Below are 25,221 nucleotides of genomic sequence, written 5' to 3'. Positions count from 1 at the left end.
GGCTAAAGGTTTATCAATTTCGTTGATCTTTTCAAAGAACCAGCTCCTGGTTTCATCAACCTGTTCTATTGTTTTTTTAGTCTCTGTGTCACTTATTTCTTCTTCTTTTTTTTTAAGAATTTTATTTATGTATTTATGTATTTATGTATTTATGTATTTATGTATTTATTTATTTATTTATGAGAGAGAGAGAGAGAGAGGCAGAGACATAGGCAGAGGGAGAAGCAGGCTCCCTATGTAGATAGAACCCGATGTGGGACTCGATATGGAACTCGATCCCGGAACTCTGGGATCACGCCCCCAACTGAAGGCAGACTCTCAACCACTGAGCTACCCTGGTGTCCTGATTTCTTTAATCTTGTTATTTCCTCTCTTCTACTGGCTTTGGCTTTTGTTCTTTTCCTAGCTCCTTTAGGTGTAAGGTTAGGTTGTTTATTCAAGATATTCTTGCTTCTTGAGGTACACCTGTATTGCTATAATTTTCCTTCTTAGGACAGTTTTTGCTATATCGTAACAATTTTGGGCTGTTGTGTTTTTGTTTTCATTTGTATCCATGTATATTCTATTTCCTCTCTGATTTCATGGTTGACCCACCCATTATTTAGTGGTCTGTTATTTAGCTTCCATTGATTTGTGTTCTTTCCAGATGTTTTCTTGTGATTGTGCTCAACTGTTGTACTTGGAAAAGATGAATGATATGATTTCAGTTTTTTTTTTTTAATTTATTGAGACTTGTTTTGTAGCCTAACCTGTGATCTATTCTGGAGAATGTTCTTTGTGCACTTGAAAACAATGTGTATTCCGCTGTTTTTGGATGGAATATTCTAATGTATGTTAGGCTCATCTGGTCCAATGTGTCCCTCAAAGCCACCATCTCCTTGTTCATTTTCTGTCTGGATGATCCATCCACTGATGTAAGTGGAGTGTTAAAGTCCCATATTATTATTATTATTGTATAACTGTCGATTTCTCCCTTTGTGTCTGTTGGTAGTTGCTTTATCCATTTAGGTGCTCTATGTTAGGTGCATAGGTGTTTACAATCGTTATATCTTCTTGTTGGAGTTTTCTCTTTGTCATTATGTAGTGCCCTGCTTTATCTTTTGTTACAGTCTTTATTTTAAGGTCTACTTTGTGCAGTGTAAGTGTCTTTCTTAACAGGAGAGGTGTGCTCTAGCAGCTGGCTCTAAGAGGGAGCTCCCGTTGTTTCTCATTGGTTATTATTATTTTTAATAAGTCAAAAATGGGAAAAGTCAGGGCTATTAATAAGAGAGAGCTGAGATAAACTGCATACCACATTCAACATCCTCCTCTAATTTACTTGGTGGTTATGGGAGTGGAACAGAGAACCTTCTAAGGGGGTGGAGATGCCTATCTTTCAGTCTGAGCAGTGGCTGCAACATGCTTAAATGTGTAAAACTTGAATGAGCTGCTGAGCTCCAGAGTTGTGCACTTTATACACCTCATTGTACTTACTTTATACTCCTGTTTTAACAATGCCAAAAGAAAAAGCTTTCAATAGTAAATCTGTTCCCTACTTCGAATAAACTGCAAGGTGAAAACAGTAGAATTTTAACACTTTGACTAAGTTTTTTAACAAGTCATAAAAGGATCCTTAGTTTATTCATTCATATCTATTTAGCAAATCTTCGTAGGTGCCCACCACCCACATTGCCAGATACCGCCGGTTCTGGAGGTGGACTCGCTCACACTCAGTCTCTGTTCTCAGGACCTTCATGGAAACCATCTGTGATTAACAGCGGGGGAAGCTGAAAGTTCAGAACGGGAGGGGTGGTGGCAAACTTGCTGAAATGGCAAGCCTTGGAGAAAGGGGGTGTTGCCAGTGAAGTGTGAGGGCAGCCCAGTGGGAGACAGGCAGCCTGAGAGGTGGGCAGGGCCAGATCAAAGGGGCCCCTGAGTCGGCCTGACCCTCGAGATGGACAGGGAACCATTGCAGGAGCTGGGTCAGATTTGGGTTTCTTTTAAGGAGAGTATCTGAGTCAGATTAAAGCCTTCCATGGCCCACTCTGGTTTCAGCTGGCTGAGGTCAGAAGGGGAGGCGAGTCTCGTGGCAGGGAGACCAGGTGACTGGCTGTTTAATTGCTGAGCAGAAGGGTGTTCGGACTCGGTGTGCAGTGTTTGCACCTGTTGTTTGCGACCAGGATTCTCATAGACCTGGACGGTAGAGAGCACTGTGGCTGGGCTGGCTGCAGTGGCCAGAACCAGGTGTCTTTGGGTCCCAGGAGCAGCCAAAGTAACACAGAACATTTAGCCTGGATGAAGGAAGGCTCAGAGGGATGCAAGAACAATGAGTCTTCAGATATCTAAAGTCCCTCTGGTGGAGTCGCATCACCCTCACCCTGTGTTACCACAGGTGCTGGAGGTGGAGATCAAAAGGGCACCTGTAAGCTAGAAAGTGCTTTCCTGCAAAGCAGGAGCTAGCCCAGGGTAGAGGTGGCCCTGCTGGCTACCACCGTGCGGATGCACCCTGGAAGACAGAGCAGGGTGAAGGTCTTGGCTCAGGGTCAGGCAGCTGGGATGAAATCCCGGCTTCACTGTGTTCTAGCGGCTCAGTCCTGAACAAAGTTGGGTTTTTAAAAGATTTTCTTTATTTATTTATTCATGAGACACAGGCAGAGGGAGAAGCAGGCTCCCTGGGGGGAGCTCGATATAGGACTCGATCCCGGGTCTCCAGGATCACTCCCTGAGCTGAAGGCAGATAGGTGCTCAACTGCTGAGCCACCCAGGTGTCCCCTAAACAAGATTTTATTCTGTTTTTTTATTCTTGGTTTTGGGGTTTTTTGTTTTGTTTTTTCGTTTTGTTTTGGTAGGCGGCACAGCAAAGTTTATTGAGCAATAGTAAAGTTCATCAAGTGATAGAGCACAAAGCTCTCGAAGAGGGCGGGGACCCGAGAGGGTTGCCCTTATTCCGTTTCCTGTTTCTCACTTTCAAGAGACAATGGTAGCAAATTCTTCTCTCATAAGGTATTCTGAGGATTGAATGGGATGATTTGTGTAAAATGCTTAGGATAGCCCCTGGTAAATATCAATAAATGTTAGGTTTGATTACTTCATTATTATTATTATTTTAAAGATTTTATTTATTCATGAGAGACGCAAAGACACAGGCAGAGGGAGAAACAGGCTCCATGCAGGGAGCCCAACGTGGGACTCGATCCCGGGACTCCAGGATCATGCCCTGGGCTGAAGGCAGGCGCTAAACTGCTGAGCCACTCAGGGATCCCTGATTACTTTATTTATTTTTTTACTTTATTATTATTAATAATCATAGCTTCCTGGGTGATTCAGATGCATGGCCTGGTTTGGGTACCTTAATGAATCTTAAGTTTCCTTCCATTTTGATAATCAAGGATGGAAAAAGAAAAAGTCAAGAGGCTGTCGTAAGATTACAATGTTAGGCCTACAAATTTTTTTTTTTTTTTAGATATATATACCATTGTTTTTTTTGTTTCGTTTTTGTTTTTGTTTTGTTTTTATGATAGTCACAGAGAGAGAGAGGCAGAGACAAAGGCAGAGGGAGAAGCAGGTTCCATGTACCGGGAGCCCAACGTGGGATTGTGGGATTCGATCCTGGGTCTCCAGGATCGCGCCCTGGGCCAAAGGCAGGCGCTAAACCGCTGCGCCACGCAGGGATCCCAAATTTTTTTTTTTTTAAGATTTTATTTATATGGGAGAGTGAGAGACTACAAGTAGGGGTGAGGGAGAGGGAGGAGCATACTCTCCACTGAGCAGGGAGCCCAATGCAGAGCTCAATCCCAGAACCCTGGGATCATGACCTGAGCTTACCCAACTGAGCCACCCAGGGGCCCTATAACCTACAAATTCTCTACATTCTGAGTAAATGACTGACAACGTGTTAGAAGTTCTGTTTAGTGCATTTATCGTGATGAGCATTTGGTTTTTAAACTCAATTTTTACTTGTAATGAAGATCACAAAAATATTAAGTTTTTAAAAATATTTCTTTACTATTTACTTATAACTTTTAAAAACCCTTCATTTCTTTGAAGAATATGGTATGGAAAATTTGCAAATTAAAGAGCTAAGCTGAGGTAATCATTTAAAGCAGATTGTTTGGATGTCCCAAAAAAGACTGGAGATTATTGGCTCTCTGCAAGTGTTAGGGCAGGAGTGGGTGTGGGCCAGGAGAGAGTAAAAGGAATTACAGTATATTATAAAATATAAGTACCCAAATTAAGACCCAGTCTAAGTCTTGTGTTTTCATAAGCTGCTTTTATAAGCCTGGGTGTACCCAGGCCAAGGTTTGAGGGAGTCCCACAAAACAGGAGCTTTGCAGCCTTGGAGATTCCTCAAATTTGAGAGCTGCTCCGGAGTGGGAGCTTTGAGAAGGGTCTTGGGGGCCACACCCAAGAAGCCTAAGCTCTCTGGAACTCATCTAGCTCTTGCTTCAGGGAGGAGCTCCAAAGTGGCTTCTTCTAGCTGCAAGGAGATTCTAGGCCTCCCCAGACTGCTGGCAGGCAGGAGGCACCAGGTCAGGGTGAGAGTAGATTCCTCTTCCTGAGTTGTGTTTCTCTCCTGCATAGAAAAAAAGATTCTTTGTAAGTACCTGTAAGAGACAAGGGAAGAGAACAGGAAGGAAGGAGAGAAGAGAAAACCAGGGATCCCTGGGTGGCTCAGCAGTTTAGCGCTTGCCTTCGGCTCGGGGCGTGATCCTGGGGTCCTGGGATCGAGTCCCAAGTTGGGCTCCTTGCATGGAGCCTGCTTCTCCCTCTGCCTGTGTCTCTGCCCCTCTCTCTCTCTCTCTCTCTCTCTCTCTCTCTCTCTCTCTCTCTCTGTCTCTCATGAATAAATAAATAAAATATTAAAAAAAAAAAAAAAAGAAGAAAACCACCACCAGCAGGAGGGATTTGGAGGCGCAGTGCAGTCAGTGGGTGCGCTGAATGCTAGCAGTCCTTAAGCCTGGTGCTCATTTCCTCTCCTCAGCCATTGGTAATCTCCACTCACAGAGGGCTCTCTATGTGGCACTGACCCTACAAGAGCCTCTTCCTGTAGTCTTATCACCTCATCCAGGCCCTGTGAGCAGCAGGAAGGTGGGGGTGCAGGGAGGCTGTGCCATCAGCACCCCAGGCTCTGCAGTACCGCCAGCTGGGTCTGAGAGGCTAGGAGCCCTGCACCTCCTCTGCCTTTCCCTCAGCCCCACGAAGCTATGCTCAGCCTGAGCCCAAGCCTCACACACTGTGAGGCTGTGGCAAAAATTAAAACCCTAACTCCACCCGCTGAGCCTCTCCCCAGGCACTGCAGGCTTCCTCTCACTGTATGGCTGGCCCTTGTACTTGGAAGTTTGCAGAAGCTGTTTGAGGGCTGGCTGCACTGACCTGAGATACATTTTCCTAAAACCTGCCTTTGATCTTATCTTCTGGCTTAGAAGCTTCCCACAGCTCCATCTTGCCCGCGGGTCAGAGTCCTCCGACCTCTCGTTTTGTGCAGGCCTTCACCTGGCCAGCTCTCATGCATCCTTGGAGACCGGCCTGGATGTTGCCAGAGTGGGCTTGCTGTCCATCCCACGGGCCTGCCTGGATCTTAGCACTTCTCACTCTATCGTGATCTTGTCTGCTGAGATCCTCGGGAAAACGTGCTATCCGTCAGTGCCAACTTTCTTAGACCTACTGCAGTCAGGGAGAACCCCAACTTGACGATCTCCACAGCACCTCAAAATGAAGAAATCGAGGAAGAACACTTGGAGGGGTGGGGGGTCGAGGCTGGGTGATGTTAAGGTGTGTCTCTCAGGCAGGAAACTGGCAACGACATCACTAGCTTTTGATTGGTGAGCCCCGTTAGGTGGAGGTCCTGAAGTGAGTCTGGATGAGCAAGCTAATAGTCCTGGTTACGTTCTTTCATTTGGGTTCCCAGTCTTCCCTTGCAGGAGCAGGTATGTCCTGAAGCAAGCCGCTAGATTGTTTTCACTCGGTCTCGTGTTGCCTCGCAGAGCACCAGGAAAGTGTGCCTGGTCTCGGAATTAGGTCAGTATCAAGACAGCAGAGACCAAGGCACAATCTTTGTGCAAACGCTAACGAATGCCTATTAGCAGAGCACCTGGATGTCATCAGCACACTGCAAATGCTTGTTGAATCTCGGTGGCCCTAGGACCATCTAGGGCACTCCCCTGCTCCTAGGAGAAGCAACCACCGGAGCGCATGTCTAACAAAATGCTGCCTGACGGGGTCCAGTGCTGCCCCAGGCAGAGTCCCATGATTGGCACTGCCATCAGCTGAGGGTTAGTGAGAGCTGTGGGGACTCGGGCCCCACCCCAGATGCAATATTAGCAAGCAGCCCGGTGGCTGGGGAGCATATTGAGAGCTGAGAAGCACTAGAAGTGTCTGGCCTGCTCATGGGAGCTGAGCAAGTTCTGTCCAACAAACGTTCACAGAGTACTTCCTCCATGCCAGGCAGGCGCAGAGCTCTGCGGAGACAGCACAGAGGCCTTCTCGATTTCATACTCTGGAGGAGGACAGGCACATAAACACACATCTCGAGGACAGTGAGGGTGTCGTAAATGAACTTTTTTTCTTAGTACAGGAGAATATTTCTGTGCTTGGATCCAGATTTAGCAAAGCATGTGTCTGTGTGTGTGTTCCAAGAGCCTCCTTTTCCCCCTTCAAACTTCAGCATCAGAGTGACTTCCCCCAACAGAGGTCATAATGACAACGCTCTTGCTGTCCTTTTCTGTGGACAGATCCTGACAGCGAGCGGCGACGGGACATGCGCCCTGTGGGACGTGGAGAGCGGACAACTGCTGCAGAGCTTTCACGGGCACGGGGCTGACGTCCTGTGCTTGGACCTGGCCCCCTCAGAAACGGGCAACACCTTCGTATCTGGGGTAAAGACCCAAGGGAAATCCCTAGGGGCCCTTTGTCTCTGTGGGAGGATTATGTTGGCAGTTCTTGTCAAATTTAGGGGGTGGATCAGACATTTCTCTAGAAGGATTTGTCCTCCACTCACTATCACACCCACGGCAATGCCAGTGCTTAGTGGGTGGTTACAGTGCAGGGCTCTGAGGGTTCTCCTGTTCTGCTGCTGACATCCAGTCTACACTGGGATCTGGAATGTTCTCATGTGAATGCTGTGACTTGAGGTGCATATCTACCACATTTTAAAAGGTTATTCCTCAAGCAAATAGCAGAGTCAGCATCTGAAATCACTGGAGACGAGCCACAAGAGTACCAAGCCAGTCAGATGGCTGCCGAAGTGAGGCAGCATTGTGGTGTGATCCGGGCATGGGGCTTGTGGGACCCTGTCCCACCCTGCCCTGCCCCTGCCACTCACCGTCACCCTCCTACCCCAGGACACGGAGAGCAGAGAACATTTGAAGGCCACGGTGGCACAGAGGAACACTCCATCAGGATGCCTGAGTCCCAGCTTTACTACTTGACTAAATTTCCTCATCTGTAAATTGGGCGTGATGCAAAACAGTACTCCCACTCCCCCAGGATATGACGTGGAGTATACTAGGTGGGAGAGTTGACAATATGTTACGCAGATGTCAGAGGCCAGTATGTCTGTGGACAACCAGAAATAAGAATGGGGAACTGACCCAGCTGACCTGGCTCAGGTCCTCTGTCACTTTAGTCAGGAGGGAGGTGAGAGAGGACATGCGGACAGACCATTGTGTGGCATTTGCAGCTGGAGGACAGAAGGGCCCTTTGCTCCAAGCTGCCTAGGTCTTAGAGCTGAGCATCAGGTGAGGGCTGTGTGGCCTTTAATCAGCAGGAACCCCATTTTCTTCTTGGGTATTTGGCCCCATCTGCATATGTTTCATTTCCGTGCCTTTGAATAAGTGTATTTATCCCTCCTCAACTGCACTGTCTTTTCAAATTGTTGATATCATTGTAGATTCTATTGTGTCTTTCAGAGCACTGACCTCCGTTTGATTTAGTGTCCTTAAAAGATTTAAAGACACTCCTGATTGCTTTGTCCACATCCTCATTAAAGATAATCAGAGTGCTGAACCCCCACAGCGGGGACTTCTGAAAAGTCAGTTATGGTACTTCATCCCGCTCTTTGCAGCTGAAACCAGCAGCTTGAACACCAATTTTAAGCCATTACTTCTGTTTAGTGAGTCTGCATTATCCTACCCAAGCTGGATAACAGGATTGCTCTGCAGGAACTTGTCATATGCTCCTAGAACCATGATGGTATAATGTGAAAACCTCATGTTTATGATTCTCTGGGTCATGTCGGCAACCTAGAGAGGGTTTATAGGTAGTGAGGCAGAAGCCCAGGACGGTGACTTGTTAGGACACCCAGCTAACTGCTGGCGAGGTCATGACGCCCAGCCAGCATGCAGCAGAGGGCCCCTGGTGCTCTACCTTTGCTCAGGGCTGTCCCATACACCTGAGACAAAGCAGGGTGGTCCCACCGTGCACCCATTGTCTGCCTGCCCTTCCCCCTGGGCTTAGGGAGGCAGAGATAAGGAAAAGGGAGAAAGGGAAGGATAGAACAAAGAGAAAAGTGCCCAGGAGGAAAGCAAGGAGTCCTTGGAGGGTTTTGCACCCCTTGGAAAGGTGCAAAAGAAGAAAACATGCTGAAGGGGAAAGCTGGGTGCCCTCCCTTGCTCCCCCACACCCCAAGACATAGTCTCATCTTCTCAGGGCTTATCCGTTGAGGAAAGCAGCCTTAGGTGAAGCTAGTCTCAGAAATGCATCTTTTTGGCCAATGGGAGGTAAACAGCTCTGTTACATAATGAGAACTCGTGCTTGTCCGTAGACAGGCCTTGCAGTGGCCATAACTCTGGGTAACTTTGCATTTGTAGGGATGTGACAAGAAAGCCATGGTATGGGACATGCGCTCCGGCCAGTGCGTGCAGGCCTTTGAAACACACGAATCTGACATCAACAGTGTCCGGTCAGTGAGTAGAATATTCATGTAAATTCTCCATTCTGCTGGTGATCCCTGGTGTGGGGTAATGCTCAGCCCAGAACCCACATCCAGACTCCTTTTACTCGGCTGAGAGAGGTCTCCCCAGCAAGAAAGGCTGATTTGTGGTGGCCCTGAACGGTGCTCCAGATCTCTTGGAGATATTTAATTTCATGCCACTCAGAGCAATTGATATTAACTTCTCTAAACAGAGTCAGTATTTCTCATTCATTTATTCAGTAAATACATATTGAGACTTATGTGCTAGACATTGTTCCAGGAACTTGTGAACAAGATAGAGAAGGTCTCTTACTTTCTTGCAGGAGATAAGACAAAATACAAATAAATAAATGTACAATTTAATTTAAGGTGGTGCTAAGTGCTAGGAGAGAAGTAAAACAGGCAGATGGGATGGGATGGGTTATTGCTTAGAATGGTCTGGGAAGGCCTCTCTGAGAAAGTGATGTTTGAAAGAGACAGGCTTGCACATAACTGGGTTAAAATGAGATGTGGAAGGACCTAACCAAAGGCCAGTTTGGGGGGTGGCTGACGTGGTCTCTGCTTTGCCTTTAAAAGATCACTCTGGCTACTGTTTGGAGAATAGACTGTAGGGAAGAAAGAATGGAAGTGTGATGACCAATTAGAAAGTTGTGTGAGTTCAAGAAAGAGGTGATGGTAGCTGGAACTAAGGAAGACATTGTGGAGACAGAAATGTCCAGAATGTGACATTTCTGAGATTTTACCCTAGCTGCAAGCTATCAAGTTAGGCTGCCACAGTTTCATGGATGCTAGTAGAAGACACAAAACTCCGGGGTTTGAGATGAAGGACAGTTTATTACTCCCAGCAGTGGCAATAGCCAGGGTATTGGCGTTTTTGTGCTCGTTGCCAGAACCCCAAATCCACAGGGTGAAATAGAGAGGACCAAATGACACCTGCACAGGCCAGAGTTTGCATTACAAGAGAAGGACCTTGAGCTTGGGAACCCAAACCATTCATAAGGGGCAGTAAGCAGTGATCCATTTACTAGGGCAGGGAAGACTGGAAGAAGTACAGGTAGGATGTGGTTATTGCACATGGTTCTGGAGCTCTGCTTTGGGACAGTTACATTTAAGATGCTTATCATACAAAAAAAAAAAAAGATGCTTATCATACAACCAAGTGGAGATGTTGAGTAGGTAGCAGGATGTATGCACTGGATCCAAGAGAGAAGCAAGGACTCGACATGTAAATTTGGAAGATGGCACTGTCAAGATAGTATTTGAAATAGAATCATCTAAGAAGTTTCATTATACTTAATGGGAAAGACACTAGACCTGTTCCCCTTAAAAGGAAGAACAAGAGAACAGTTCTTATTTACATTAACAACAGAAATGTTATGTTAGTAAGAACTTTCTAGGTCCTTGCCCTCAATTGTAGGATAGAGAAAAAGGGAAAAGACTATTACTTTTGGCAAATGTGCAGTAATTACCTAGAAAATCAAAGGAAATTAATACAGATAATAAATGAAGGCGGTACAATGCAGGACAGAATATAAAGCCACAAAAATAAACTAAACCCCTATATATTCACAGAATATAGTTTTAAAATGCACCATTCTCTCACTCATGCTGTTGCCCCTACCCTGACCCCACTTCCTCTAACATCCACTAGGTCTCAGTGTTGACTTCCCTTTCCCCAGGAAAAGGAGAAGACAATGTCTTCCCGAGAAGACAATGAACAGTAATAAGCATTAGTTGTTGAATGCTTTTCATTTGGCACCATGCCTAGGTCTTTGCCTATATGATTCGGTCTTTACAACAGGGAAAATGCATGAGCATCCTTGCTTTTCAAATGCAGAAACTGAGGCTGGGCAAGGTAAAGTCCCTCACCAGAGGTATCACGTGGAGGCAGGCAGTGGTCAGTGCAGAGGCTCTGTACATAAGGTTCCAGTATCTGTTCAGATGATCACTTTCTTATCCCCGAGCTGCCAAATCTCAGGAATGAGGGGTGTACTCAGTGGAAACCATGGTTACAGACCGCCTGCTCTGTGTTCAGTGCCTGGTGCAGATACACACATCATCTCAGTTACTCCTCACCAACGCTCTGCAAGGCCCCTACTTAAAAGGGGAGAAAACTAGAGGCCAGTGGGCCAGCCAGATGAGCCTCCCTTTCTGGCCTCTATGAAGAGTGGTCCTTATGTCCTTAGAAGTAGAGATTCAGATTCAGATTCCACAGGCCTGGCATGGGACAAGCCTTCCCAGGTGATTTCCAGATGATTCTGATAGGCACCCAGGATTGAGAATCACCACTCTAAATAAGGCTCTTTCTATCCAAACTTTCTCTCTGCAGGTACTACCCAAGTGGAGATGCCTTTGCTTCAGGATCAGATGATGCTACGGTATGTTTCTATGTTATGACAGCTTATCCTATTCCAAGAGAGAAGCAGGGGTGCCTGGGTGGCTCAATCAGTTAAGCATCTGCCTTCGGCTCAGGTCATGATCCTGGATCCTGGGATCCTGGGATCCTGGGTTTGAGGCTCCTGGCTCAGCACTGTGCCTGCTACTCCCTCTTCCCCCATTTGTACTCTTTTGCATGTGTGCTCTCTCTCTCTCTCTCTAAAATAAATAATTTTTTTAAAAAAAAGAGATATGCAATGATCTAATTTTATTTTTCAAAATTAATGTTTTTTTTTATTATAGTAATAAAGTGAATTCATTTAGGCAAATGGTAGGGGATTAAAATACCTTAACCTCCCAACCCAAGAAAATCACAGTTGGGTGAATTCCTTTGTGTCTTTTTAATTTTTAAACAAAATGCTTTATAATTTGCTTTTGTCACTTAGCAATTGATTGTGAACATTTTCCTATGCCAATGTAGCCAATCTACATTGTATTTTCTTAGTGATTGAATAGTATTTCATGTTATGGAAATGCTGTTATGTACTTAACTAGTCAATTTTTAGACACTTGGGTTTTTCTAACTGTTAAGTGTTCAGATGATCACTTTCTTATCCCCGAGCTGCCAAATCTCAGGAATGAGGGGTGTACTCAGTGGAAACCATGGTTACAGACCGCATACAGTATAATTAATACTTTTGGAACTTATTTCTCCCATATCTCATCTGCCCTACATGTTCCTTTTGCTGTACCTCTATAGGCAGCCTGGGGAAAGTGGTTGGCTCAGGATTTGACGGAGGGAAGACAAATAAACTGAATTAATAAGATCTTTTTTAAAAATGAAAATGAAAATGTAAAACTTCCATATGTCAAAAAATGTATAACAAAATATAAAGGCATACATCTATGAAAAATTTTTGCCATCTATATGACCAAATTGAAATCCTTTAGATATGAATGGAGTTGGATAATCAATAAGATAAACACCCCAATTTTTAAAAAGGGGATAAAATGTAGACTTTTTACAACATGGGAGATCCAAAATGGCAAATCAACACCTGAAAAACATTTTCAGACCATCAGACCACCCATATTCCAATAAATGCAAGTTTAAGTGATAACTGCTCATTTAGATTAGCAGTGAAATGCTGCATTGTGGAGGTGATGTGGTCAAAGAGCTTGGAGTTAGGCCCATTGGTACCATTCTTTTGGAAAACAGTTTTGCCATATGATCCAAGAGCTTTCAAAACATCCCTATTCTTTGATCTGGCCATACTATTTCTTGAAACAGTTTTATTCTGCGGATTCTATTCCTTAACTATTCTAAGGAAAACATCAGAGATATGCATAAAGATATTTACCTAAGAATGGTCCCCCAAATTTTAGTTATAAAGGAGAAAAATTAGACATAATTAAAACTCTTAACAGGGTATGGTTAAACAGATTCTGATATATCCACATAAGAAATATTCAGCAACCATGTTAGTCATGTCTTTTTGAAGATTAATGAGAAAAATGCTCATAACCTGATGTTAATAGAAGTGATAAGGAAATACCCACTCCATTTAAATATATGCATGAAATGGAAGTAGACTGAAGGAAATAGCCTCGATGTGTAAGTAAATACCTCTAGGATTTGGGGTGATTTTTATTTAGGCATTTCTGAGTTTTTCTGAATTTTCTACTATGAGTATGTATCCTTTATCAGAAAAAAAGAGGTTTCATTTTCGGTTTTGATTCCTCTCCCAAATCTTCTGTATTTGCTGTTTCTTTGAATCTCCACTGATCCATGCCAATTAATAGGAATTGGAAGAAAATACTAGAGGAAGAAACCAGAGGTATTTCCCTCATCCTCCAACTACACAAGCCATAGGCACCTGCCTCTAGCCCTGTGGCCCTCTCTTCACCAACCTGGAGCCAGAATTAAGTGTTCCTTTATCTTCTCTGTCACCCCAGTGTCGTCTCTATGACCTCCGGGCAGACAGAGAGGTTGCCATCTATTCCAAAGAGAGTATCATATTTGGAGCATCCAGTGTGGACTTCTCCCTCAGTGGTAAGATTTTCTTTTAGAAGCTTCCCTGGGGCTGTAAGACAGGATATAAATGAAACCCAGCTTTCCATCAAGCTTTCCCTCAGCTGAACTTCCTGGGAGCCAATGTGTTAAGCAATCTGCATTTGCACTGGTTTTCTTCCACGAGCCCCCACCCCCACTTCACCGCACCTGAAGCGGCCTCCCCACTCCATTCATTTTACAGGAAATGAAGGCTGTGCCACCTAATGCTGTTCTTCAAGACAACGATGCATGAAACTTCACATCTGCAGAGCCATTCACTAGGCATTTCCTCCTCTGCCTTCCATTCTCCCCTTTTTCCCTGAAAAGGGACTTTTTCCAGCTGTAGGGGGAGTGAAGCAAGAGCCCTTTTCTCGATGCCTTGAAGCTCATGCCACCTGTGCCTCACAGCTGGGGATGCGGCTAGTAAGAGTTAGGGCAGCACAGATAGGAACATTCAGTTTCCCCAGACACAGCTCCCCAGGCTAAATCTGTGCTTTTAGGCATGCATGCTGCTGCTGCCTACAACATCTTTTGCCTCCCTTCTCTGCCTGGCAAACTCCTACTCAGCCCTCAAGAGCGAACTCATGTTACTTCCTGTGTAGTGCCCTCCTTGATTCCCCTTCCTCCATGAGCACATAGCATTGTACACACAGCTAAGCATTTCCAATACAGCCCTTATTACATGGTGCTACCATGTGTCCATTTATTGTCTACTTGCCTGCCCACCACCACCCTCCACAAGGGACAGTAACCGTGCTCTCTTCTCAGAATCCCCAGGGCAAAGCATAATGCCTGGCACATAGCAGGCCCAAAATCACTGTTGATTGAATGAATGAATGAATGAATGAATGAATGAATGAATGAATGAGCGAGCAAGTGACTGCATGATCGCATGAGTGAAAGTCATGAAAAGAAAAACAGAAAGGGAAGAACTGGTTCAATAACCATCATATCCTCCTACTTTGAGGTCGCCTACTATTTGCTGGATACAACGATTATACCATCAATGTCTGGGATGTTCTTAAGGGGTCCCGAGTCTCCATCCTGTTTGGACATGAAAACCGAGTCAGCACTCTGCGAGTTTCCCCTGATGGGACTGCTTTTTGTTCAGGATCATGGGATCATACCCTAAGAGTAAGAGACACATTTTTTTATTTTACTGTGTGTGTGAGAGGAAGAGTGATTGGCCTTCTTAAAGCAGAGGCTCAGCGTAAACATGGGGCATGTCAGCCAGACAGTGCTCTAATTTCAGCTCATGGCCCCAGAACCGATCCATTGCCCCAGAGAGGTAGGGAGTCCCCCCATCAAGGCAGGTGTTCAAACTTGGTTAAATAACTATGTATCAGCATGTAATTGAAGTAATAATTGGGCCAGGTGACTCAAGCAGTTCCCATTGATCCTGAAAGTAGGATTCTTCTGATTCTATCTTGGGCAAACCACAGTGTCAATCTCACCTCTCAGTGGTGCAACCTTCTTATTCCATGGTGACACACCTTTGTGAGACCCACAGAGGGGCTTTAGGGAACTCATGAAGTCCCCAAAATTATAGGTCACATTTAATGTGTCCATTTTTCTGGGAAGAGTTGTCCTCATGGCTTTCATCAGATTCTCAAAGAGCTCTATGACCTTGTTGGATGTTGGCTCCTCATAAATAGCTCCAAAATAGCCTATTCATAAAGCAAAGTTTATTTCTTAAGTTTCTAAGTTTATTTCTTACCTCGGTGGGGACAGAGCACAAACTTGACAGTCTTAGTGGCCTCTCAGAATATAAGAACAAAGACATATGTTTAGGAGGTATGGGGAAGGGGGGGTCTGGTTTAAGGCCAGATGCAGGGATTTAATTAGGATCGGACATTTGTGGAATAATAATTTTAAGATTGCTGGACACATAGTTAGGGGAGGAAGAGGATTTTGAAGACAGTCTTGAAAAGTAACCAGTCATTTGTTGATGCTCTGGGTAGGCCTGAGAAGTGAATGTCTTTTCTAAAAAGGGTAGTTTGAGTAGTCTACTCTTAGGATAAATAAAGGATTTTTGTGAGGTTCCTAAAACATACAACAAAGGTATCTGTGAATTCATCTTCCAGGGCAAGAGTTTCCTAAATCAGTAAAGTCACCTTAATGTACTCAGTGAGGTGTGTGGGTACAGATGGTTTAGGTGCTCAGCCTAGGAGTTACCAGTCCCTGGTAGGAAGGCCACAGATGCCCTGCAGATGATTCAGCAGAGCTAGGGGGAGAGGCAGGTCCAAAGAAGCACCTTTGAGTTGCCAGGAGTAAGGTGTTATGCATCCAAAATATGAGTGCTTTATTTTGGATGGGGCACGTGTGTGTGTGTGTGTGTGTGTGTGTGTGTGTGTGTGTGTGTGTGTAAAACATTGTTTCTGTCTTTAAACTCAAGTTTCACAAGTCGTTAATTACTAAGGGACTAACAATTATCTGTTGGTGGCTTTGCAGGTCTGGGCTTAATCATCTCCTCGAGATGCACACGTAGGCACCTGAGAGTAGAATTTGAAATCGTCATATGTAAATAGTTCTTTCTTCTAGAGAATCTGAGGGTTATTGCAATGTAGATTACAGGAGCAACTCCACGGATGCAAGTTCACTCTGTGTCTCTGATATTCCTATTACGACTTCCACCCCTGGAAACACACCGGTGTGGGCCTTCAGCACTAGAACACCTTCAAGTACAGTGTTTTGCATTTTAAATGCTTTTTAAAATGTATCCATTTTTAAGGTTATTCTAATTATACAGTCTCAATGCATCCTATTACCAGTAGGATTCAGCATATAATACGTCCCCAGGACTTTCTTGAATCAGATTTGTTTTCAGAGCACTTTAGAATCTGATTCTCTCAGCGTGCACTGTGTCTTTTGGAAACTTCCTCTGGAAGTGCTGATCTCAGCGGACTATATGAGGCAGACCATGTTGATTGGTGATCTGTGATAGAAAATTCGTAATTGGACAAAATCCCTTTCTAAAAAAATATTTTTATTGTAAAATTTTCTTTTTCAGTCTCACATCTTTTTTCAGAGCAAACATTTCCTTCTGTGTGAACGGTCATAAATAGAGGAGAGAGATCCATCAAGTGGACAGGATGTTTGATTTATGAATTCCATGAGTGATGCGATGAATCGCTTGGACAGGATCCTTCCTGTCATTTGAGAGAAAAGCGGTTTGTGACACAAATGCTTCCCAGAGAAACCAAAACCTTTCTTGTGTGGGAACATAAGACAGTAAACTTACTTAAAAACCTGTTAGTAGTATTAGATGTATTAGAACTAGTAGTATCCACTCAGGCTACAGTAGATCATATCCATATGAAGCATATTCATATTTATTGCACTGAAAATATAATTACATACACAAATTAGTTGATAGGCCCCGAGTGATAATGTCTCTGTGTGTCTTAGATTGAGAAAAAATAACACAGAAAATACCTGTCTTTATTTGAAATTCAGCATTTCCTTCTGGAAGACACTACCTGTTTTTGTTAGGAGATTCCCTCTTTTCCTTGTTCTTAAGGTGTTGAGGCTTAATCTTTGTTTTAGCAAACCCCTCATTCATAAAGATAGCATGCATTACTTAGAGAAATAGAAAGTTGCCTCACACACCGAAAATCACTCCTGGTGGAGGCCTGCCCTGTGGGTGGTCTGGGGTCTTGTGGTGCCCCAGGGCTGTGTGTGCTAGTGCCCTGGGTCCTCCAGACCCCTCTCTTGTCCTAATTCTGGCCCTGCAAGCCAAGCCCAGGCCCTGCTGCTTAGAGAGGCCCTTCCAGAGCAGGAGCAGGGCATGGCCATCAGACAGGCCTGGATCTGGCTGGTGCTCCTGCAAACATCAGGATGTGTGCCAGGCCTACCCTCAAAACCACTTGTTCAGGTATCATAATGGGCCAGTCAGTCAAGAAACAGCCAGGCTAGCTTTTCCACCAATTCTTTTCAAGTAAATATAATGGTTAGATTCAGTCATTTGCCAAGCAAACATTTTACTGAGGGTTTTACTGTGCAGCACACCCTGGGGTAGAGAAATGTAAAAGGCTCCTGCTTGACTCCAAAGAGCCCAGAGGTGGGAGGGAGGTGGTCCACAGAGACCATTTCTCATCCACCTTCTTGATCATTCCCCAGTGGATCTCAGGCTGGGCAGGGGCTCAGGGATATGGACACAGGATCTCCCCAGCTCCTGCCAGCTGCTGAGAGAGTCAGCCCCCAGAGTGCACCTTATGGGATTCCCCAGCTCCACTCCCAGAACTCCCAGAGTTTGCTCCTGATCTCCTGGGTATGGGATCCCCTTCCCTCTCTCCTACTGACCCTTTAGTGTCTCTGCTCTCTGACCTGGACCTCCCACAAGTAAACGAAGATGGGACAAAGGAAAAGTCACCTAGACTAAAGGAAAGCAAATTCAATGGTACATGTTTGGAGAGGCAGAGAGCATCTTCAGTATATGTGCAAAAATGATCATAACTTTCCAATCAAAAAAGCTATGAAAAAAACTGTGAAGTATTCCCTAGAACACTCACTTATCCCCACTGGCAGTAAGCTACCTCCCTAGAAGTATTTGATTTTGTAGTGGGTGTTGTTTTAGCATTTATCGATGGAACACGTGGTTTGGAATATGCTACACCATGTGGGGCCTCTGGGGTAACTCCAGATAATAAATTGTATTTTGCATATTGAAAATAATGCTGAGTGGAGTCTTGTCATCGGTTTTTCTTCTTTCTGGAGGACTTGGGGGCAAACCTATGAAACCAGCTGCAGGGAAGGGTCCACACAGATGTGTCCTCAGGTGTGCACAGCCAGAGAAGAGAAGGGTTAGGCAGGAAGGGGAGTCAGATAAGGAGGAGTGTGGTGATGGGTATGTATGGGAAATACCTGTGAACCGAAATCAAGGCAGCTGCTTTGGAAGTGGGTGGCTGGCCCTGCAGAAGTGGGGCCCGAGCTGCCGGCCCAACTCTGGAATGAGCCAAAGGTAGGCATTCCATATCCATGTCCCCCTTCCACCCCTTGCCCACCTCTATACCTTCCCTCGATTAGAAGGGGCAGCCCGGGTGGCTCAGCGGTTTAGCGCCGCCTTCAGCCCAGGGCCTGATCCTGGAGACCCGGGATGGAGTCCCACGTCGGGCTCCCTGCATGGAGCCTGCTTCTCCCGCTGCCTGTATCTCTGCCTCTCTCTCTCTCTCTCTCTCATAAATAAATAAAAAATCTTTAAAAAAAAAAAAAAAGAGAAGTGGCTTCAAGACAGCAAAAAGGTCATAAAAGTGTTTGTACCCCGGACTCTCAGCTAAGCTAGAAGGTGGCACCACTGACACTGGGACTCATCTGTAAGTTAGAAGGGGGCAGCACAGTGACAAAGGATGTGCGCCTACGTTCAGATCCAGCTGTCCCACTCTGATAGCATCTATGATATCTGACTCTCAGCCTCAGTTTCCTCGTGTGTGGAGGGACAGAGCTAAAATACATGAAGGCCCTACCTCAGCCTTTGGCTCATCTTCAGCAGGGGTTAGCTCCCTGCTTCCTGCCTTCTCCCTTCTTGCTCTCCCATGCCTACCCCCCATCTTCCCTATGTCCCTTTCCTTCCTCTTTCTTCCCCTCAGCCCTCATGCCGTCCTCCCTCCTTAAGCAGCCCCTATTCATGTATCCAATTAGTTATTATCATCAATTAGAGATTCATCTAGGCCAGTGGTTCGAGGTGTTGGGTCTTGATGAGCCCTCTACACTTTTAAAAATTATTGAGCTTTTGGTTATGTGGGTTATATCTATCAATATTTACCATATTAGAAATTAAAACTGAGGAAAATTGTAAGAGACAAGAACGCAGACACACACATTCCATTGGTGAGGCTTTCCCCACATATTAGTAGGCTCTGGATAACTCCTCAGAGCATGAGAGTCTTAAAAAACGCACACAAAGAAAGAGTCAGCAAAAGACATGAACAGAAATCTCACAGAGGAAGACATAGACATGGCCAACATGCATATGAGAAAATGCTCTGCATCACTTGCCATCAGGGAAATACAAATCAAAACCACAATGAGATACCACCTCACACCAGTGAGAATGGGGAAAATTAACAAGGCAGGAAACAACAAATGTTGGAGAGGATGCGGAGAAAAGGGAACCCTCTTACACTGTTGGTGGGAATGTGAACTGGTGCAGCCACTCTGGAAAACTGTGTGGAGGTTCCTCAAACAGTTAAAAATATACCTGCCCTACGACCCAGCAATTGCACTGTTGGGGATTTACCCCAAAGATACAAATGCAATGAAACGCCGGGACACCTGCACCCCGATGTTTCTAGCAGCAATGGCCACGATAGCCAAACTGTGGAAGGAGCCTCGGTGTCCAACGAAAGATGAATGGATAAAGAAGATGTGGTTTATGTATACAATGGAATATTACTCAGCTATTAGAAATGACAAATACCCACCATTTGCTTCAACGTGGATGGAACTGGAGGGTATTATGCTGAGTGAAGTAAGTCAGTCGGAGAAGGACAAACATTATATGTTCTCATTCATTTGGGGAATATAAATAATAGTGAAAGGGAAAAGAAGGGAAGGGGGAAGAAATGTGTGGGAAATATCAGAAAGGGAGACAGAACGTAAAGACTGCTAACTCTGGGAAACGAACTAGGGTGGTGGAAGGGGAGGAGGGCGGGGGGTGGGAATGAATGGGTGACGGGCACTGGGTGTTATTCTGTATGTTAGTAAATTGAACACCAATAAAAAAATAAAAAAAATAAAAAAAAATAAAAAAAAAAAAAGAGTCAGTATTATTATGGAAGGAGTTTTGATCCTGGGCCCGCCCCCCCTCCCCTGAAGGGTTTTGGGTTGGGCCTCTACTTTGAAAACAGCTGATAGGGCTAATGAGCCCTTCCCAGGCACCCAGTGAAAAGTCCCTAAGGAGAGTAATACCCTTAAGGGAGCGTGAACAAAAAGGGAGGGGTGGGGTTGAGGGTCATTCAGGAGAGGCCTTCAAAGGAGGTTCAGGCAGTGGGAAGGCACAGGTACTGGAGGCTGGAGACCAACTGGGGCCTGCGGACTGCTGAAAAGCTTTTCAGAAGAGGACACTTAGGATCCTGGGGTGAGCCCTGCAGACAGGTTTGATTAACTGGGCTTGGAGTTGGGGCCTTATTGCTGCCACCTGGCTTCCTCCCAAGTCGTGGAGAGCTGGCTGCGCAGGGATTTGTAGATCTGCCACCTCCCAAACTTACCTGCTGAGAAAACCACTCGGGTCAATTGCAGGTTAAAAATACAGGTCCTAGGGGGATCCCTGGGTGGCTCAGCGGTTTAGTGCCTGTCTTTGGCCCAGGGCGCGATCTTGGAGCCCCAGGATCGAGTCCCACGTTGGGCTCCCGGCATGGAACCTGTCTCTCCCTCTGCCTGTGTCTTTGCCTCTCTCTATGTCTATAATAAATATTAAAAAAAAAAAAATACAGGTCCTAGGGGTGCCTGGGTGGCTTAGTCAGTTAAGTGTCTGACTCTTGGTTTCAGCTCAGGTTTCAGGGTCCTGAGATTGAGCCCCAGCATAGGCTTCCCACTCAGTGAGGAGTCTGCTTCTCTCTCTCTGTCTGTCTCTCTCTCTCCATAAATAAATCTTAAAAAAAAATACAGGTCCTACAAATATAGATACAGTTCCTAGAGATCTGGACTGGGCAGGACTTGAAGTGGGCCAGGAATTCTGAGGAGGCAAGTTGGGGAAAAGTTCTCAGGGAATATTTTTGTCTCCATGGATCCTTTGTAAGAACGTGAGGTTAATCCATTCACCCTCTCACCTGTGCTAGGAGAGCACTGGGTTACTCTTCAAGGCAGACCACAGACCCGTTGCTCTCTAGATGGGACGTGGCTGGAGTGGGCTGGACTTCAGGACTGCTCATTCTCCACATGGCTGACTCATGGCCATTTCTGATGGCAAAAATGAAATGGATATGTTCATGTCATTGTAAAAAGAATGCAGACCCTCTAGTAAGGAGATGGGATCAGGAATGATGCTCTGGTTAATATAAATAACTATGAACAGCTAAATATCTAAGGTAAGAGCATTTACGCAAAGATTGTAACAGCAGAAAAATGCCTCTCTTTGAACCTATGGTTATGTAACCAATATACCACCGGTGAACACTTGACTTTTTCATAAACCAGGAACCATGAAGCAGAGGTCAACCTGTCCATGCTCCCCAATAATAGGTGGCTTCACACCATAGGGTCTATACCCAAGAAAAATGAAAACATGCCCACACAGAAACTTGAACACAAATGTGCACAGTTGCCCAAAGTGGAACATCCCAAATGTTCACAACTGATGAATGGATGAGCAAACTGTGGCATAGTCATACGGTGGGGTATCATTTGGCAATAAAAAAGGAATGAGGTACTGATTCATGCCACATGGATGAACCTTGAAGAAAGTGTGCTAAGTGAAAGAAGCCAGATGCAAAGGAGTACACAGTATATGATTCCATTTATATGAAATATTCAGAATAGGCAAATCCACAGAGAGAGGAAATAGTTTGGTGGTTACATGGAGCTCAGGGTGGGATGAATGGGGAGGGGCTGCCAATGGGTATAGGATTTCCTTTGAGGTCATGGAATTAGTGGTGATGGCTGCACAACTCTGGGAGTATACTAAAAACTGCCATTATAGACTTTGCAAGAGTGAATTTTATGGTTTGTGAATTCTATCAGAGTAATGCTGTTAAAAAATATATATGGAAAAATAGTAGGTAGTCTGTAGCTATTTTCCGTATTTTAAAAAACAAACCACCAGGGACGCCTGGGTGGCTCAGTGGTTGAGCATCAGCCTTCAGCTCAGGTTGTGATCCCAGAATCCAGGATCGAGTCCCGCATCGGGCTCCCCGCATGGAGCCTGCTTCTCCCTCTGCCTGCGTCTCTGCTTCTCTCTCTCAGTCTGTGTCTCTCATGAATAAATAAATCTTAAAAAAAAAAAAAAAACACCAAAACCTTCTGATTTTCAGTTAAAGGTAGGACAATGAGCATGGTAATCCTGGTTAGTTCATATTAATAATAAAAATTTCTCTGTAAAGAACTTTTCCGAAAAAAAAAAAAAAGAACTTTTCCTATGTGCCGAGCACTGTGCTAAGCGCCTTGCATCCTCCAACTCACATAATCCTTGTAACAGCTGTATGATGTAGACAGTTTATTACCTCCATTTTTTATGTAGGGAAATTGAGGCCAGGAGAGCTGAATAACTTGCTCGTGGCTGTACAGCTTCTAAGTGGCAGAGCTAGGATTTTAACCAAATCTGACTGCAAACTGCCTCCTTGCATTGTGTGGGTCAGAAATTCTGTGTAGAGGTTAATTTGTTCATTTGCTATTTGGTCCAACTGATAATTATTAAGAGTTAACCAATGGCAGGGCCAGATTTACCACTCACCACCAAACTACTCCAAATCTAAGAAAAAACTGTGCTTGTTGCTAAAATACAATGTTCAAAAAAGTAAAATCATGACTCTCTGGCAAATAAAATATGAACATATATCAAAACATTTAATTCAGGGAATCTGGGTGGCTCAGTGGTTGAGCATCTGCCTTTGGCTCGGGTCATGGGGTCATGATCCCAGGGTCCTGGTATCGAGTCCCTCATCAGGCTCCCTGCTTCTCCCTCTGCCTATGTCTCTGCCTCTCTCTCTGTGTCTCTCATGAATAAATAAAATCTTTTTAAAATTTTTTTAATTCCATAAGGAACCCATAAGATGTCAAACACAGTTAAAATGGGAGCTTAATGTAGGGAGATTCATATTCCTTCCTGATGAAATTCAGTTGGCTCACTATAAACTGCTGGTAGACCTGTCACCCAGCAGTACCAATGGCCATTTCAACCTCTGTAAAGAGAATTCCATCGTCGTCATACACTCTCCCTGCTGCCATGGCCTCTATGTTCACAGGGCCATAGGACAAGCACTGTGCTGGCTGGGTAAAGAAGCTCTCTGACACCCACAGAGCACAGCATTTTGTCTATCTGAGTAAGAGTCTGCTCTTAATCTTCACATGGGACGTGAATACCTTCAGTCTGTAACCATTCAGAGGGATCCAGCTACATACCTCTAAGATTCCTTTGTCACCAATCTTCCAATCTTGATCTTTTTAAGGCCCTGACCATCCAGCCAAACCATCAGCAATTCCCCAAGAGTCAATGCAGATAAGCACTCTGGCTATCTCTCACTCCAGACAAAGTGGACAGTCAAATCTCTGGCTTAAATCTCTGGCCCCTGCGAGGATTTTCCTTTACCAATGTCTTCACAGTCACCCCTGAGTGGGTCTGTGATGCTACAGCTGTCCACTTTCATGTGGTACCACCACATCATATAGGCCCATCCATAATCTAGGCTTAAGGTTTTTTTTTTAATTTTTATTTATTTATGATAGTCACAGAGAGAGAGAGAGAGAGAGGCAGAGACACAGGCAGAGGGAGAAGCAGGCTCCATGCACCGGGAGCCCTGACGTGGGATTCGATCCCGGGTCTCCAGGATCGCGCCCCGGGCCAAAGGCAGGCGCCAAACCACTGCGCCACCCAGGGATCCCTAGGCTTGAGTTTTTCCTCTCTCAGTCCACTGATCATAAGCAATCCTTCAGAGGCCATAGGCATGGAATGAGGGAGGAGGCAAAGCAGTAAGAATTTGTGTTGCAGGGCTCTGAGCCACCTACTCATGCAATTTACTTGTGCCTAATGGACTCCCTGAGTTCAGTCCATTATATATAAATTATAAATATATATATATATATATTTCCACTTGATGACAGATTGCTGCTGTGCATGCCCAGCCTTATGTCTGGGTAGGTCAGACAACATCCACATGCTGAAAGCTCAAGCTATATGGTCACCTGATATCCCATGATTAGCCATTCAGGCTCTACCATGATCCAGTAGCAAGTCAGAACCTGCTTCTTGAAAGGAGACTAGCTATTTGCAGAAGAGGACACAGATTTTCTTTGAAAATCCAGAGGTCTGTGCTGTAATTCTTCTACTGGTATTTGCTGGAGTCTCCATACGGGATCCCTGTTTGACACATCACATATCATTGCATCTGTTGGAGCAAAAGACCCAAGTGGGACAGCAGCTTGTACTACAGCCTAAACGTGCTGCAGAATGTTCTCTTGTTCTCCCCAATCCGCCGGCCTGTAGATGGTCTGAATTCACACACTCATATGTGGTGGATGTTGCCTCCAAAATCCAGAAGGACCTACCAAGGGTCTTGCCTCTTTTTTCTTATAGGTGATGCAAAGTTCACCAACTCATCTCTCACCCTGGGTGGGATATTTCAACATAGTCCAGACCACTGAACCCCCAGAATTTTCACTGCTGGTACGAGTTCTGTATTAGTGCGGGTCCAACCAGGAGAAAGAAGCCATAGAGTATCATGGACAGAGAAAGATTGGTATAAGAAGTATTAACTATAATAGAGGAATTGGCCAGTAAAATAAAGAGAATTCTAAGAAATACAGGAATGTATTTCTTAGAAGCAGCCATTATCCTGGAGCTGAGTACTCAACTATTCCCACTATAGTGATTATTAAACTCTGCTGTAGGGGGGCTTGTTTCATCACTAGAAGGCAGGGTTCTTGAGAGCAGGGGCCACATGCTAGTTCTCCCTTACATCTCCAGTGCTAACAGGTTCTGAATAAACGTGAGTGAATGAACAGCCTGCAGGAGAACACTCCGCAGCCGCAGGAGAAATATCCCAGATCCAAAGACAGGTATCTCCAGCACACACCTGGATGCTTCTGTCCAATCGAGAGACGCTGATAACCCTTACAAGGGAGTCGTCTGCGGAGGGCTGTGCGTAGCCTTTGTCAGTCTCTCTCTCTCTCTTTTTTTTTTTTTTTTAAGATTTTTATTCACTTGTGAGACGGGGGCGGGGGGCAGGCTCCATGCAGGGAGCCCGACGTGGGA

General features: G+C 45.0%; 1 protein-coding gene across 4 annotated transcripts in view; it reads left to right on the top strand.

Annotated features, from left to right (window-relative positions):
- Positions 1-17,993, top strand: part of GNB5 (G protein subunit beta 5) — a 46,095-nt gene extending 28,102 nt beyond the window's left edge. For all 4 annotated transcript variants that reach the window (XM_038580438.1, XM_038580440.1, XM_038580439.1 and 1 more), the window contains 6 exons: positions 6,711-6,854; positions 8,787-8,878; positions 11,220-11,268; positions 13,223-13,319; positions 14,287-14,453; positions 15,771-17,993. In XM_038580438.1, the coding sequence (XP_038436366.1) occupies positions 6,711-6,854; positions 8,787-8,878; positions 11,220-11,268; positions 13,223-13,319; positions 14,287-14,453; positions 15,771-15,782 (561 nt within the window). In that variant the 3' untranslated portion in view covers positions 15,783-17,993. The remainder of the gene's footprint in view (positions 1-6,710; positions 6,855-8,786; positions 8,879-11,219; positions 11,269-13,222; positions 13,320-14,286; positions 14,454-15,770) is intronic.
- Positions 17,994-25,221: the final 7,228 nt, after the last annotated feature.

The sequence above is a fragment of the Canis lupus genome, chromosome 30 (genome assembly GCF_011100685.1).
Source record: "Canis lupus familiaris isolate Mischka breed German Shepherd chromosome 30, alternate assembly UU_Cfam_GSD_1.0, whole genome shotgun sequence".
In the NCBI taxonomy this organism is placed as follows: Eukaryota; Metazoa; Chordata; class Mammalia; order Carnivora; family Canidae; genus Canis; species Canis lupus.
Note: the sequence above shows the minus strand (reverse complement) of the source record. Positions and strands in the feature narration are given on the sequence as shown.